The sequence below is a fragment of the Accipiter gentilis genome, chromosome 31 (assembly GCF_929443795.1).
Source record: "Accipiter gentilis chromosome 31, bAccGen1.1, whole genome shotgun sequence".
NCBI lineage: Eukaryota > Metazoa > Chordata > Aves > Accipitriformes > Accipitridae > Astur > Astur gentilis.
The window spans coordinates 12128736-12143147 of NC_064910.1; the positions used below are offsets into that span (position 1 = coordinate 12128736).

General features: G+C 40.1%; 1 protein-coding gene across 1 annotated transcript in view; it reads right to left on the minus strand.

Annotated features, from left to right (window-relative positions):
- ASMTL (acetylserotonin O-methyltransferase like) overlaps positions 1-13964 on the minus strand; it is a 29059-nt gene extending 15095 nt beyond the window's left edge. The window contains exons 1-7 of the mRNA XM_049834611.1: positions 13807-13964; positions 12137-12268; positions 10359-10406; positions 9675-9739; positions 7568-7629; positions 5365-5473; positions 1189-1615 (exon numbers count right to left, since the gene is read on the minus strand). Of these exons, the coding sequence (XP_049690568.1) occupies positions 1189-1615; positions 5365-5473; positions 7568-7629; positions 9675-9739; positions 10359-10406; positions 12137-12268; positions 13807-13899 (936 nt within the window). The 5' untranslated portion in view covers positions 13900-13964. The remainder of the gene's footprint in view (positions 1-1188; positions 1616-5364; positions 5474-7567; positions 7630-9674; positions 9740-10358; positions 10407-12136; positions 12269-13806) is intronic.
- Positions 13965-14412: the final 448 nt, after the last annotated feature.

Sequence of the window (14412 nt, forward strand, 5' to 3'; positions counted from 1 at the left end):
TGTCTTTCACTGCACAAAACCAAATTTGGCATCACATCACTGTAAACAGTGTACATAATGTGCAACAAAATGCTGATGATTCACCCTTTTTTTTTTTACTTAAACTGAAGAAATGCTAAGCATCATCTTACCCATTCAAATACATCAAAACTCAGTCCTTATGGCTACACAAGAAAGTTCACAATCACAGCAATCTCAAGGCTGCTTTATTCCAAATCTCTCAATGCTCCTCTGCATGCCTGCAGGCAGCACACCCACAGATCTACAGTGACCACGCTATGGTTTTCCTTCAGATCAGAGTACAACTTTCCACTGTTTCAGCAAAACCATTGTCCACTGTCTTGCATGTTTCCCTCCACCGCCCCTCAAATTTGTTATATTAGTTCCAGGTTTGTCACTTCACTGCTACTTTAGCAGTTTTTTCACCTCTTCCCAAAACATGAATGACTTGGAGATCAGCTATCTGTTAGAACGACTGGTGTATATTTCTCCTTCACTTTTTCACTATTGTCTTCACTAAACCGGAGCTGCGAGTAGAAAACTTGGCAGCACTTAATGTCCAGCTACTCATTTCCCATGACACTTGGCTGCTACACAGAGCATGTGACCTTCTGTTCATAAGCTGTTATGTGTATGCCTCCATCAGATAATGCATGGAGATTATCAGCTAAACTTACCTGGAACATGAAACAGGGTATAAAATAAATCTCCTTAACAGGGAATAAAAAAACCCTAAGCTCTTCCACAGAATTCTAATGCTAAGCATTAAAAGTTAGAAAGGAAATATAATATATACAATTCTTGACACAGTTTTAATTCAGAGAAGTTAACCACATTAAATGCTTTCTTCACATAGTATATAAAGGTAACTTCCTGCTTGATTGTGCTCTTGTGATCAGTTAAAAAAAAAATCAACCTTTTTTCCTCTCGAGACAAAAATTGTTATCAAATGGGTAACTGAAATTACATAGAACAGATAAAAGCAAATACCAAAAAACCCAAATGTTTGTACTGCACCAGAAGTTTCAGCTGTCTTACATTCTCTGATATTTCAGTGGTCCTTTTATATTAATTATTAATACATTCTTACCCCAGCTCAAGTATTTAACATTACCTGCTATATATTGAAATCCAATGAAACAATGTATCAGTCAGCAATGTAATGAGTAGTTTTATTTTTTCCCTTACCTTTGAAGCTCTAAAACCATCCATCAGCTCTACTATTTTAGATGGAAGTTTTGCTGCACTTTCCGACACTCCATTCTGATTTTCCAGAGGTACCATAAAACCAGTTGTGACACTAGAACTGTTTTCGGAATTGTAAATAGCTCCTGAGGAACACATCCCACTGCTGTCCAACTTACTAGCACCTTTGTGCTCTGTGAAATTTGAAGATTCATTTTCTCCATCACTTAGGTTCTCAAAAGTGTCCACGGAAGGGATAGAGTCATACTTTTTATGTTGTACATTATGTTTAGAGGGCGGATAGTACAATTCTGCTAGCTTTTTGCAGAAGTGATTCAGAGGAAATCCCACCACATTCAAGAAGTCTCCGTGGACATACTCAACTAACATTCCACCAAGGGCCTGGATTCCATATCCACCAGCCTTGTCCCTGGGGGAGAGAAAGCAAAACCAACATATATCTAACTAAGGTTAAGAGTAAAGGTAGTACAGAACACAAATAATCCACCAGTACTGCAGAGTCTGGAATAAAGACTAGTGTCCTCAAGTTAAGAGGTAGATTAGATCTACTAGTTCGGCTCAGCACTTCCAATTTATAAATCACAAGATAAATATAAGTATCAGTATTTCTACTAAGGGTGAGTAGCCTAAGGTCTTTATGTTTCAGACATTCCAAGTGCCACAGTCACCCAAGCAGGAGGTACATCAGCTGACTGCAGTCAGATTGTGTTGCTGTAGGTCACCCAGCATTCTCCAAGTCCTGGCTACCAAAAAGGTAGCAGCAAGTGTCACTGGGACCAACATTGCCACTGGGTCATCACCCAGCTGCATACTGACCAGCCACAAGAGGCTGAAGGGCCTTTAGCAATACGTTAGCTCTAAAAGGAGCTCACACTGAAGAAGACATCTTAGAACTCAAATGACTGTAGTATGTGTCTTGCAGATCTCAGTCACAGGAATCTCTAAAATGAGGATCAGGAAGACAGGACTTTCCTGGGGAGGAGCAACCTTTTCAAATACAAAATCCACTACTATCCACTACTATCCCATTCAGTGCTATCCAGTTGTTGTATAACCCTCTGAGATAAAGGTAGAGTTGTGGTTCATAGCACTGTGCTCTTAGATGTCATGGTAGTACTAGTAATTTGGCACAAGAATGTATTTTCACAGGAAGTAACCTTGGAAATCTAATTTGTCTTTAGGTGTAACTATGCAAATTCACTGTGTGGAATGGAAACATATACAGGCAGATAAGGTGCAATAGACCCAACAATTTTACTGTTGACATTTAAGGAACAAGGCAGTTAGAAGTATGCTTACTACATGATAACGCCAGAATCTGAAAGCCTAAGTCAGCAAGCTCTGAAACCAAAGATCAGTCAATCTCAGATCTATTAACTTAAGACAGTATGGAATTATGCAAACCACTTGTGAAAGAAGGTTACTATACATAGAAGACTGTAGGTTTTTCTTCTTAGATTTGATCAGAACCAGCTCTTTACATTTTTATAACTTATTTCTGGATTCCCTTTCTGACAGTCTCTTAAGAGAAACAAAGGCATCAGTATCCCAACAAATGGGATTTTCGAACTGCTATAAACTAGGGAACGGGGCTTTTCCTTTAATCTTGCATTTTAAACACCGTTGTATAGCTGTCATTGTTTAAATTATTCTTTCTTTTATTACATACTTAAGACTTACCCTATCTAAATTAGGAATATTCTACTGACTAAAAAGTCTTAATTTTTAAATGAAATGGCAGTCCAGTAGGATGAAGTTATTCTGGTGTATGCTGACAGGGAGGCAAAAAAACATTCTGACCAACAAGAGCAGTGGTATCATACACCCAGCAAGGACATTAACACAATTGGCCACATCTTGTTTATTTTTATACAGAACTTTATATTCTGGCATTGGATCCTAAGTAGGATTCTCTACTATGGGTACAGTCCAAAAGCATGAGGCTATGTAGTTAGTAACAGTTTCATTGATTTTTCAAGAAGTGTCTTCCATGCTAAACCCCAGAATATGTCAGTATTTACACAGCTCTCATAACTAACTCTGGCTAATCTGACTGGCTTTTGTAATTGGATACTTCTATTAGCATAGCACTAACTAAGGCTTCATTTACAACACTCTGCAGAGAATCAGTTAATTTGCAATATAATAAAAAATACAACTCACTTTAAAGACTTTTTGACAAACAGTAAGATCACTGCTGCAACGAAAATATTTTTCAGTAACTAACTGTTAGTTGGATACCCAAGCTTAGTCATCTTCACTTCATATATCTACAAATTAGACAAGTCCCACCTTTAGTTCCTTTAAATATCAAGTTAGTGGTTTTGTAGAGCAGAGAGACTGGCATGACAGAGGTAAGGAGAAGCAGAATTTGGTCACCTATCTCTTGGGAGAGGCAACAGCTACACTCCCAGTCAGCATACACACACCATGGAACCAGAGATGCATTTCCGTTTGCAAAGGAACTTGCAAAGGAGCAGAGATAAGCAGGTACAAGAAAAAGATTTACTAGTAAGTTCTGGTAAACATAGAACAACTATTTCATACATAGGAGTCAACTGTAGCAACATAATAGATTAAAAATAAGATTCAAAGTTAATTCTAGTATAAGAACAGCACAGTTCCCCTTACTTCTGTAATCCTGCACCTGGAAGATTTTTGCTCTTATGCTCTAAGAGCTGATAACCTCAAGATATCCATGAGCTAATTACAGTCTCACAGCACAAATTATTTACCAAATCTAAAAGATACATTTGCTATAGCTTTGAAGGAAATAACTCTTAAGACAAATCATAGAAAGGAAGAGAGTTAGACATTTACATTTTACATTACTCCATAGTTAAGTCTGAAACTGTAGAGCTCCAGTCTCTGTAATCACCTCTTTCCCAGAGTGCAGTAGGGTCCTTTGGTTTCATTGCCACCATTCATTTTCTTCCAGATGAAATAATCAGAATATTCCAAAATATTTTTCAAGCTGACATTCTTCCTAAAAATCCATGGTCATTTCTCCTTCAGACTGCAACTTCATGATCAGCTGCATACTAAAGATCACCTTTCAAAAACCTAACTAGGAATTTCTGTTACAAACTGTATTCTTACCAAAACATTCTTCTCTGCATAATCCAATTTAGCTTCAGCCTCTTTAATGAGCTGGGAACCTTACATGTTCAGAAAGAATGCCTCATTTACACATAAGCAGTTAAATCCAAAGTCTATAGTGGTTCCTCTTCCCCCAGTAAAACATGACTGTGCAGTTTTATAGCACAAATGAGTTTTAAAACCACCATGACTGATACTCTTACACAGTCAGAATTGAAGTTACAGAGCCAAAAGTTCACCTCAGACCACCAGATATGCAATCCATAGTGTTAATTAAGGCCTGATTTGCCTTCACTAAGCTTCAGCTAATACAAAGGAAAGGCAAATTCCGTAAAGTCACAAATATTCCCCTTGTTGTCTTCAAATAAGTACTATTTTTTCTTTTTTTTTTTTTTTTTTTTTTTTTTTTTTAGCAATCTAGTCAACTTCATCTTAGGAGTAGTTAGGCAGTCTGTTCTCATTCTATTTCTTCTGTGGAATCAATATTGTCTGTAAGTAACTAGTATATTACAAAGGTAGTGGAAAAACACATGCTAGGAGACAATTACGGCATAGGAACACATATAAGGTGGCCACAAGGATAAGTGAAATTTACATTGGTGTTTCTTGCATCAGCGCAGTGTGATTTTGATAAACTAAATAAACCAAGTTCTAGCTTCTTTCAATAAAGTTCTCCAACACACTGATTAGCCAATACTCACTCCATTCACCTGTTTTATAATGAGAACTATCCATTGTCTCAGGTATCCAAGCTCCCTGAATGCCTCTGTTAACAGAGGTATTGTAATTGTATACTGCATGAGTGCTTGCTCTAATCTAGAGTATTTCAACAGTCCTCACTTTTCAAATTTTTTAGGCTAATAAAAAGGTAGCTCACTTTCCCTGGAGGAATGATAGCTCTAGACAAAACCAGAATATCCACCTTGCATCATCCATGCTATCATTTATCATATATACACAGCAAAATTTCACAGAACACAGGACAAAATGTTTTATGCTGGTGGCTAATAGTGTATCCTATTCTCAAGTACTGTGTGATAGCTTCAAGGTCTTACTTACATTGGCTCCCCACTATGAATGTACTCCCATAAGAGCTCTTCAGACAGGTCAGAAAATTTTACTTTAGTCTCTTCATAGAAATCAGTGACTTCTGTCTCTAGGTGATTATCTACAGAAAGGAGGAGGTCTTATTAGAAACAGAAATTGTAGTTTAGAGAGCATAACATCTCAGTTTCATTTCATATTCATTTGATGTTTTTGCTTGGGAAAAATTAAAGATACTACACAGATGTATGAAATGACAAATAATGCTCGTTAGGGACAGTGGACTCATAACTTCCCCAAAAAAGTAAAAGCTTGCATTTTCAACCTCTGCAGTCCTGTCGTGGAGCTAACAGGTTGCTCTCCCTGTGTGGAATGCACTCTTAAATGAACAATGCTTATGCAGAGCTATTTATGGACTGCTAGCATACACATCCAGCACTGAGTACAAAGAAGGCTGCAAACATCCTTCTAACTTTATGACTGTTGTCAAAGAACTCTTAACAACACATCATAGTTAAAAATGTAGCCGTTACAAATGCTTGAATGTGAATGTGCATCTGCATCTGCACTGCAGACTCAGGCATCCAGCAGTCCCATCAGTAACAATCAGTGTCATTTTCCTATCATCGCGCAAGAAATAACACAATTATTTTAGACTTCTGTAACTAGAAGCAGTTGATAGAAGGCCAGAGGTGCAAAAAGGTACTGCACACCTGGGTATGGACCCTGTTGCATGTGGTACACTGTGAAACCGGTATCATTGCAGACGGAGGCTTTTCCAAAACGTGTTCAAAAGGAAATGGCCTCGCACAAATGAGTGTGCACGTTACAGATGATTAGTTCTCTCTATTCTTTTCTATAAGTACCAAGGTCAGCATCCCCTGTTACTGCTATTTTGCTAGCAGTGGAAATTCTTGAGGAGGACTAAGAAAGATCCACAGTACAGACCAAGGGAAGAATACTAACCAACTCCTAATGGTGTTAGTGTTGAAAACACATTTAATGACCCAAATGAAACAAAAAAATTGTTGCATATAGATTACTACGTCTTTCAGTATAGATAAAAAACCCCAATCAGCTCAAGATGAAAATTCCATCTGTAACATATATGTGGTACTTAACAACAGCATTGTAATTATAAACTAAAAATAAAATGTATTCTAGGAAACTCTTCCATTGATTGCATCACTTGGGGAATATGCAGACTTACAGTATTTTTATTCATCTGAGTATGATGTGGCTTAAATTTGTAAACTTCAAATGAGACATGCTGTCACAGCATCAGTACTACAGTTGTATGCACTTTCACTTTCTTCCTAGAGCAAACACTTAAAGACATTATTATTCCTGCCGGATTGCTCACAGGAACCCCTTGATAACATGTTTTATTTCTTTTCCAGCAGCTCTCTTTCTACTGTACTAGCATATTAGTGAGGGTACTGGATCACTGACTTAATTTCTGTACAAGAGTTAAAAGCAATCATTCCAGTAAATGTTAAAAGCTGTAAATAATTTGTCTACAGAAAGACTATGTCTAGTGAAATTTCAGAGAAATGATCCTTGTAAAAGTTCCACTAAAAGAATATTGGCATAATCATCAGAGGATATCCCTCAAACTAAACATTCCTCAAATTATATTAATAGTACAGTTCTCATAAAAACCACTTGCTTACTATATAAATTATCTGATAAAGAACATTGATGTATTGCTTCCTACAGTTCATTAACAGTCTGAGGCATTAAGCCATTACTTGACTCATCCCCTAAAAATGGGCTCTAAAGCTTCCCTTATTTACTGAAACATGAAATAACTACAGATACAGCAACTGCTTGTATTCATCAGCTAGTGTATAAACTGAACACAGGAGTAAAGTTAACATGGATCAGATTCTGCTCTGTCCCACAGTTTGTAGTGCCTTACTTGAATTTCATTTAGAATACTCCCACAAATTACACCAGTCTTAATTAGTCCCATAGCTTCCAGAGACAGTATTTCTAAAGTCTATTGTATTTTGTCGTCCTCCTTCCTGTGTGAAAACTTAATACAGTAAGAAGGGGAGTTTTTAATTTATATATTTATAAGGTAATTCTCATCTTGAGTAGGAAGCCAGTTCAGACTGTATATGAAAAATTCCCATCTCATTTCTTCACTTGTGCAAGTCCTTATGAGAATAATTTTTAATGAAAATACTGAGTTTTAATAAAATGACACATGTACCTTTACTACTGCAATGTATAATAGCCACTCCTGTGAAAACACTGTGCTCTTTGCCGTTCAACCTGTCAGGGAAGAAACGTGGATTAAGCATCAGTTTTATGAAATATGTTATGTGCGAAAATGTCCTATGTGATTATGTTACTACAGCCTGAGAAACAGACCATTATATTAATACATCACATGACGGCTCTGACATGCATCTTAAATAAATACATTTTAATTTATTTTTTTATTTCAATATAGGTAGAAAGACGTTGTCAAAAGAAAAACACTATCAAGAGATTCAGTCATTTCAAGTCTCCAAAATCTCACTTGTACCAACGTCCATAATTTGGAAAAGTAGTCCATGGTATTAGCTTATTTACTGTACATAAAAAGTGACTATTTCAAATGCATAAGAAAAAAACAATCAGCATAAACACTACTATTACAAGCATCTTCACTGAAAGCTGGCAATAAATAGCTAGGTGATGCAACTTAGACTGAACAAGTGATAGGCAACTAGAGCTTCTGTACACATTTAATCCAGACTGGCACCCAGGGACCCCACGGCAAGCCAGAGTAAGAGATGCAGAGTGTAGAGGAAGAGAGCCTATATATTCCCTCTTACCCTAGACCCATATCCTCTCCCTTGGAGTGGCTCCAGAGCACCACACTGTGGCCGATTAATAAACCTAAAGCCCTCAAAATTAATCTAATGTGTAAACAATGCAAGTATAATAAATAGCATAAGAACTTCAGACTAATTAAGGAACAGTCTCCTAGAGATTACCCAGGCTTTCATTTGATGCGATCAGAAGCATCTCACACTCTTACTATCCCCCACAACTTTCCATATAATTGGAAAATGAAACAGTGAGTGAAAATTTTAATCTGACACTTTGGATATATGCAGATATGTATCCTGTCTGCATTTTTTTCTGTTCATATGGAACAAAACTGAGAGGAGTTCTAAAAACCTAAAATTTAAGTGCATTTCATATCCATGATTAAGAGACTGACCTACTGAACTTAAAAAAAAAAGCCAAAACATTTGCATGTATTAGAAGTAGACTAACCACTGTAAAAACAAAAAAAAACAAACAAAAAACCCAAAAACAAAAACCCCAACCAAACACCTATATTTGAACTAACCAAAGTTGGCTTGATTTCAAACAAAAACAGTTGTGAGAAATCTCTTGCCAGACAGACTTTGTTTGGGAATCTCCTACTAACAACATATGCTGCCATCACTTTTTTTTTTTAATAAAGACTACTACTTTTACGTTAGTAACATGCTACAAAGGATCAAAAATTCAGCCTAAGTCATCAATGAAAAAAAAATAAATCTAAAAGACTCAGAGCAAAACTCCAAAAACTACCAAGCCACTTGTATTCTCTTTAGGAGACACCTGAATTACAATGTAAACCAGTGAAACAAGTAGTGCACCTTTTCTATATTTCCCCCATAAAACAGAAAGATGACTAGAGGATTCAACACATCTCATCCTTCAGAAAGGAGCTGACTAGAGTTACTTAGTTGTTGTTTCTTAAAAGAGAGAGTGCTATAAAATAACATCAAGCTTGTAGGGAAAAGTATCCTTTAGGGAAAAAAAGAAGCCTCAAAACCAGACCACTATCCATGGAAAACTCTGATGGAAATAGGTTTTTCCTCCTCAGTTAAACTATAGAATTAAAGCAATTGTCCATGAACACATATCACCATGTACTGTTTTGTACAGGGAATATTTATCTATTAAAAGTCAAGCCTCAAACCACTTCTATGATGGTTCTATCCTCTTTCCCATCATGATTTCTCTCTGTATCTCCCCATCCTGTATCAGCTGAAGCATACATACAGTCTTGTAATAATTGATTCTAAAAACTAACCCAAGTGAGAAAAAAATGGTTCATTAAATCTCTCAGCTTCTTAAGGTGAAGGGGCAAACCAAGCAGCTGTGGGTAACATAAAAGCAGGTCTAACTTCTTCAGTGGCAGAACTGGCTTACACTATTTAAAAATGATTGAAAAATTTGTGTCTACTGAATTCTTAATATACATCAAAGAACCTCTACAGCTCCTTTTAAAACAGCTTAATATACACATTTGGAATCTTAAAACTACAGACCTTGACAGCATCCTATATGCATCTTGCTTATCAACTGGTTTCTCCAGGATCTGTTCATCCACAGTCTAAAATAGAAAGACAGAGTATGCTGGTTTTTTCTTCCTTTTCAGAAACTGTGGTCAGAAATTACATTTAAACCATGATTTCAGCCAGGGCTTCAAACACGAGTCTATTGAATAGAGGAAGAAGCATAGATATTTTGGTAGAACAGGTAATTTAGTGTCAAGCACATAATGAGTGGAACACTCTACCCTCCAGTGGCTGCAGCGCTCAAAAGGGTAATTCACCTTCTTCTGTCCTTAACCATTCACTGTCTCTGTGGAGATGACAGGTATGAAGTGATGCCCACTACGAGGCACAACATTGAACAGTTCACATGATCTGGACTTTCTGACAGTCAACAGTTGCCTGAGAACAGAATTTCCATTAGATACTAGAGGATCCAAGGCAATACTTATGCAACACTAGTGTCTCCACAAAACTAGCAGCAAGGCTTCCAACACTCAAGATACCAAAAATTGCCTTGTTGGAAAAAAAACCCTAAAACCCACACCCTAAAGACACATCATACTGTGGGTATAACTTCTCAGTGAAGACAGCTTTCAAACTTTAACCCTAAAGATACAAGTATTTTCTACACTTGTCATAAATTAAAACAATGCTAAACCACAGAATACTTCTTACCACAATAGTGTCTGCTCCTATGACAACATCAGGTGTTCTCAGGTGTTTCTGCAAAGGCATAAAGAAAGAAGATATTTCTCAAAAGAGGTAGAAAAAAAAACCTTTTAAAACTTAAGGTAAGAAAACATAAGTTCAGTGGTTTACAGGTAGGGGTCTACACCGACCTGAAAACAAGACACTGTTTCCCCTCTTCCACTGTTTACAAAACATTTATATCGCCATAAAAGTGAGGAGGCTTGAGCAGACCATTCTGCGGTCAATTTTGCTCAAATATGTCACTGATAAACTGCATCCAGGAAAGAACTAACTGCATTCTCAAAAGTCTTCAAGGTGGCAGACAGAATTCCTTTAAAGAAGTGCCCAGTGTATGGAAGCCAGGGAGTACAGCCCTCTAGGATCATTTTTCCAAGTCAAGTTTTGCTGAAAAACAAACTTTAACACTTTGCTTTTCTCTCTCAAAAGGCAACACATACCGTCCACTTTCAGGAACTGAGAGGTAGGGGTATATAGATTCCTTGTAGCCTTTTCTTGGCTTTAAACTGTAATCGGTCCTTATAGCTGAGTTTTGATTTACTTGCATGTTACAAGATACATAGGTATTTAACACAGCAAGACAGGAAGCATGTCTGTAACTGTGATCATTATATTAAAAAGTTGGTAGGGAGGTAATTTTTCTGTAGAAAGGCTGTTGATGTGCTTTAGATAGGAGAACTAATTCCAGACATCATTAACAAAATTGCTGTATGAAGAAGCATTCTGAAATCCACTAAACTAGCATTATCACCCGCATAGCGTTTTGCAGTGAAATCCCAGTGTAAGTCACTTAGTGAAGTTGGGTTTAAAATCAACTGTCCTAATGCTGTACCATTCTCTGAAAAAGTTGACGGAAACCTGGATAACGATTTACATTGGAGATCATGCAATATTTGCTTTGAAGAACAGTGATATCTGGCAACATTGTTGGTTTAAAGTGTTCGACATTCCTTTTCTGCCATCAGTATAGGTTCAAACACACTGCTCTCTTTCAGAGTTGCATTATTAAGAAATTACGGTACCTTTTGTGGGATCTAATCAGCTAGACTCCAAAATAGGTTCTGGCAGAGAACAGCCTTATGTGCTCACACACAGTGATCACAGCCAAGGGCAGAAGTCAAATATGCCACTGATAGTGTAAGCTGTATCACTGGTTTTGGCAATATTTAGGATACAAAATGGATGCCTTGACTACTGAACCTGTAATCACATCAGCTTCTCCCTTGTTAAAATGAAAATGCCTGTTTCTTTGTCCAGAATGCTTTAAAACAGATTTGTCTTCCACTTTCCTCCAGCACCTCTATACTCACAAATTCTGCGCTGTTCTCCTGTTACGACTGCTCAATGAAAGCTACAGCAAAGCACTGGATTCACATCAGTGTGTTTTTCCAGAGTCTGCCTCCACAGTCAACAAACACCCGGAATTAACAACTGTCCAGCCACACCCCTGACTGTTGGAAGGAACTACCAAGTATATAACCCAAGCAACAGTAGGTGTGCTGCTGATAAGAGATGCAAGTCACTTCTGTTTGTGGAAAGCCCGAACTGCAGGCACAAGATCTTCTTTTGATTAGGTAAGTTAATTTCAGGAAACTATCTTTCACGAAGGACAGAAAAACATCCATTTGCCTTCAGTGAGGAAAATGCACTCAAGAGACCACCTAGGAAGTACGTGCAAATTAAGTCACAGTAACATGCACCACTTAAAGACAAAAATCTCATTGCTGAAATAGCTGGTAACTTACTACATGCATTCTGTTTGCTACTTCAAGAGCTTTCTGTTTTGCTGTTTCCACAGCATACTCATAAGGGGCTGCAAAAGATGACTTTTCAAGTGTCTCCTTAAACCAGGATGGAACCACCTCAAATCGCAGGCCCTGTAACGAAGGAAAGCAACGCAGTCAATCTGATCTTGTTATTACAGGTTGCTCCCAAGACATATTAAGCAAGCAACAATTTTGATTTTTGCTCTTTCCACTTTAACACCCCTCCCTCCCAAACACACAGGGTTAAAAAGTGCTTCCATTACAGCGTTTGGTGTATACATGTCATGTGCAAGCAGTCCAAAACAAAACAAACAATGAGATAGAACTCTTAAACTGGTGTGCTTACTTGATTTTACCCTTATTACTTATGAGAACCTAGTCACATTAGTAATTTCACCATTCTTCTCCTATAAAAATCTAACAGTATAAAACTTATGCACTTCATAAACAGACTATTCTACTACTGGTTTCTTTCTTATTGAATTCATCCATAGTACTTTGCTATGTAGTACACATTCTTGCAGGAGCTTTACTACCCACACTTTATGAGTCATTACACATGTGATAAACAGAAAACAAGAAGAGGCACTTTCTGTATGGTTTTGTAAAAAAAAACGTATTTTTCCTACTTCTTGCCTGCAGGTTATACCTGTAAAACTACTACACCCAGCAAACACATTATGTTCCTAATAACTTAGTGCATGCTTGAACCTTGGTGCTTCTCCCATCTCCCCATTTTGAAGAGAATATACTTTTTCCCATTTAAATTCAGCTTCTCCCATGAAGAACAGCAGCACTCAGCAATCTAAATTAGATGCATTCTAATACGCAAGTGCCATTCAAAAGCCTCCTGCAGCCTTCCCAGTGAGGTCGACATGTTCCTCCACAGGGGCTGAGCGGCCTGAACGATGGGTTACGGCTCCCTTTGCGCTCCACAAGTGCTTTACAGAAAGGAGAGGAGACAGCTACCCTATTCCCCCTGCCCCTCCCCACTCATAATATTAATCCCATCAAGTTTTCACACGCTTCAGAAGCCCAAGTTCAAATTTTCCTAAGTTTTGGTAGCAAGTATCTGGAGTAAGGGCAACGGAAGTACATTTTTCATTACTTCAGTCCACGGTAAGACCTTCCAAACGTTTCTATAACGTGCCAGAAATAACCGTGCCGGCATTCTTCAGCCTAAATGGTGTGATCGCGCCACCTCCCTGTCAGCAGAATACTTTAATCCACTCTCGTATTAATCATACACAAACCTGGCGCACGCGTACTTGCTTACAGAGGAAACCTGACCCAAGAAGCGCTGGGATCAGGAAAAAATAAAAATACTACTCCTAGGTAAGCCGGCGTGCAGCTCGGGGAGGGCAGAAACGCGGCCGCAGCCGGGCGGGGAGCTCCGAGCGGCCCCGGCCCCGCAGGCCGCTGCCCGGCGCTTGGGCCGCCGCCACCGCCCGCAAGCGCAGCGAGCCGGGCCGCTGCCGGAGGCCCGTGGGGGGCTTCTGCCCGCCCTCTGCCACCCGCCCCGGGGAGCGGGAGGGCCGGGGGGCGGCGGGAGCCACAGGCCCGGCCCGGCGCTTGGCGGCCCCTGCCCGCCGCCGGCCCTTCTCCCCCTTGCCCGGGCGAGGCGAGGCGAGCGGCCCGCCCGCACTCACCACGTTGGTGAGGATCTCCTGCCGGCGCGGCGAGGCGCTGGCCAGCACCACCCTCTTGCTGACCAGCTTCCCCAGCACCGGGTTCAACACCATGGCCCTCCGCCTCCCGCTCCGGCGCAGATCGGGGGGCGGCCGGTGGGTGGCGGCGGCCTTATACGGCGCCGAGGGCCGCGGGGCGGAGCCGGGCCGGGCCCGTCCCAGCGAGCCGCGGAGGCCCCGCGGGGCCGAGGCGGGCGGGAAGGGCCGGGGGCCGGCTTTGGCCGGCCGGGCCTCTGGGCCTCGGCGTGTGGGCCCAGGCGGCCTGGCGGGAGCGGGCCTCCGCCGCTAGCGGGCCCGGCGGGTGAGGAGCGGGCCGCGGCTGGCGTCTGGGGAGGTGCAGCTGTATCAGAAATCAGCCTGAGGGCAGGCTTAAATGAGGGGGACTGGGCACCGCCGGCAGGCGGCCGTGCTGGGAGCCACGTTCAACACCGCGCCTGCCCTGCGCCAGTCGTTCTTGAACCAAGTATTCGCAAAAGAGGCCGTATCAGTCTCTGGTTTTCAGTCAGAAGGAGCTGTTACCGTCACCTGGCTTGATGCAAATCTTAGATATTGGCCTTCTAAGCAAGT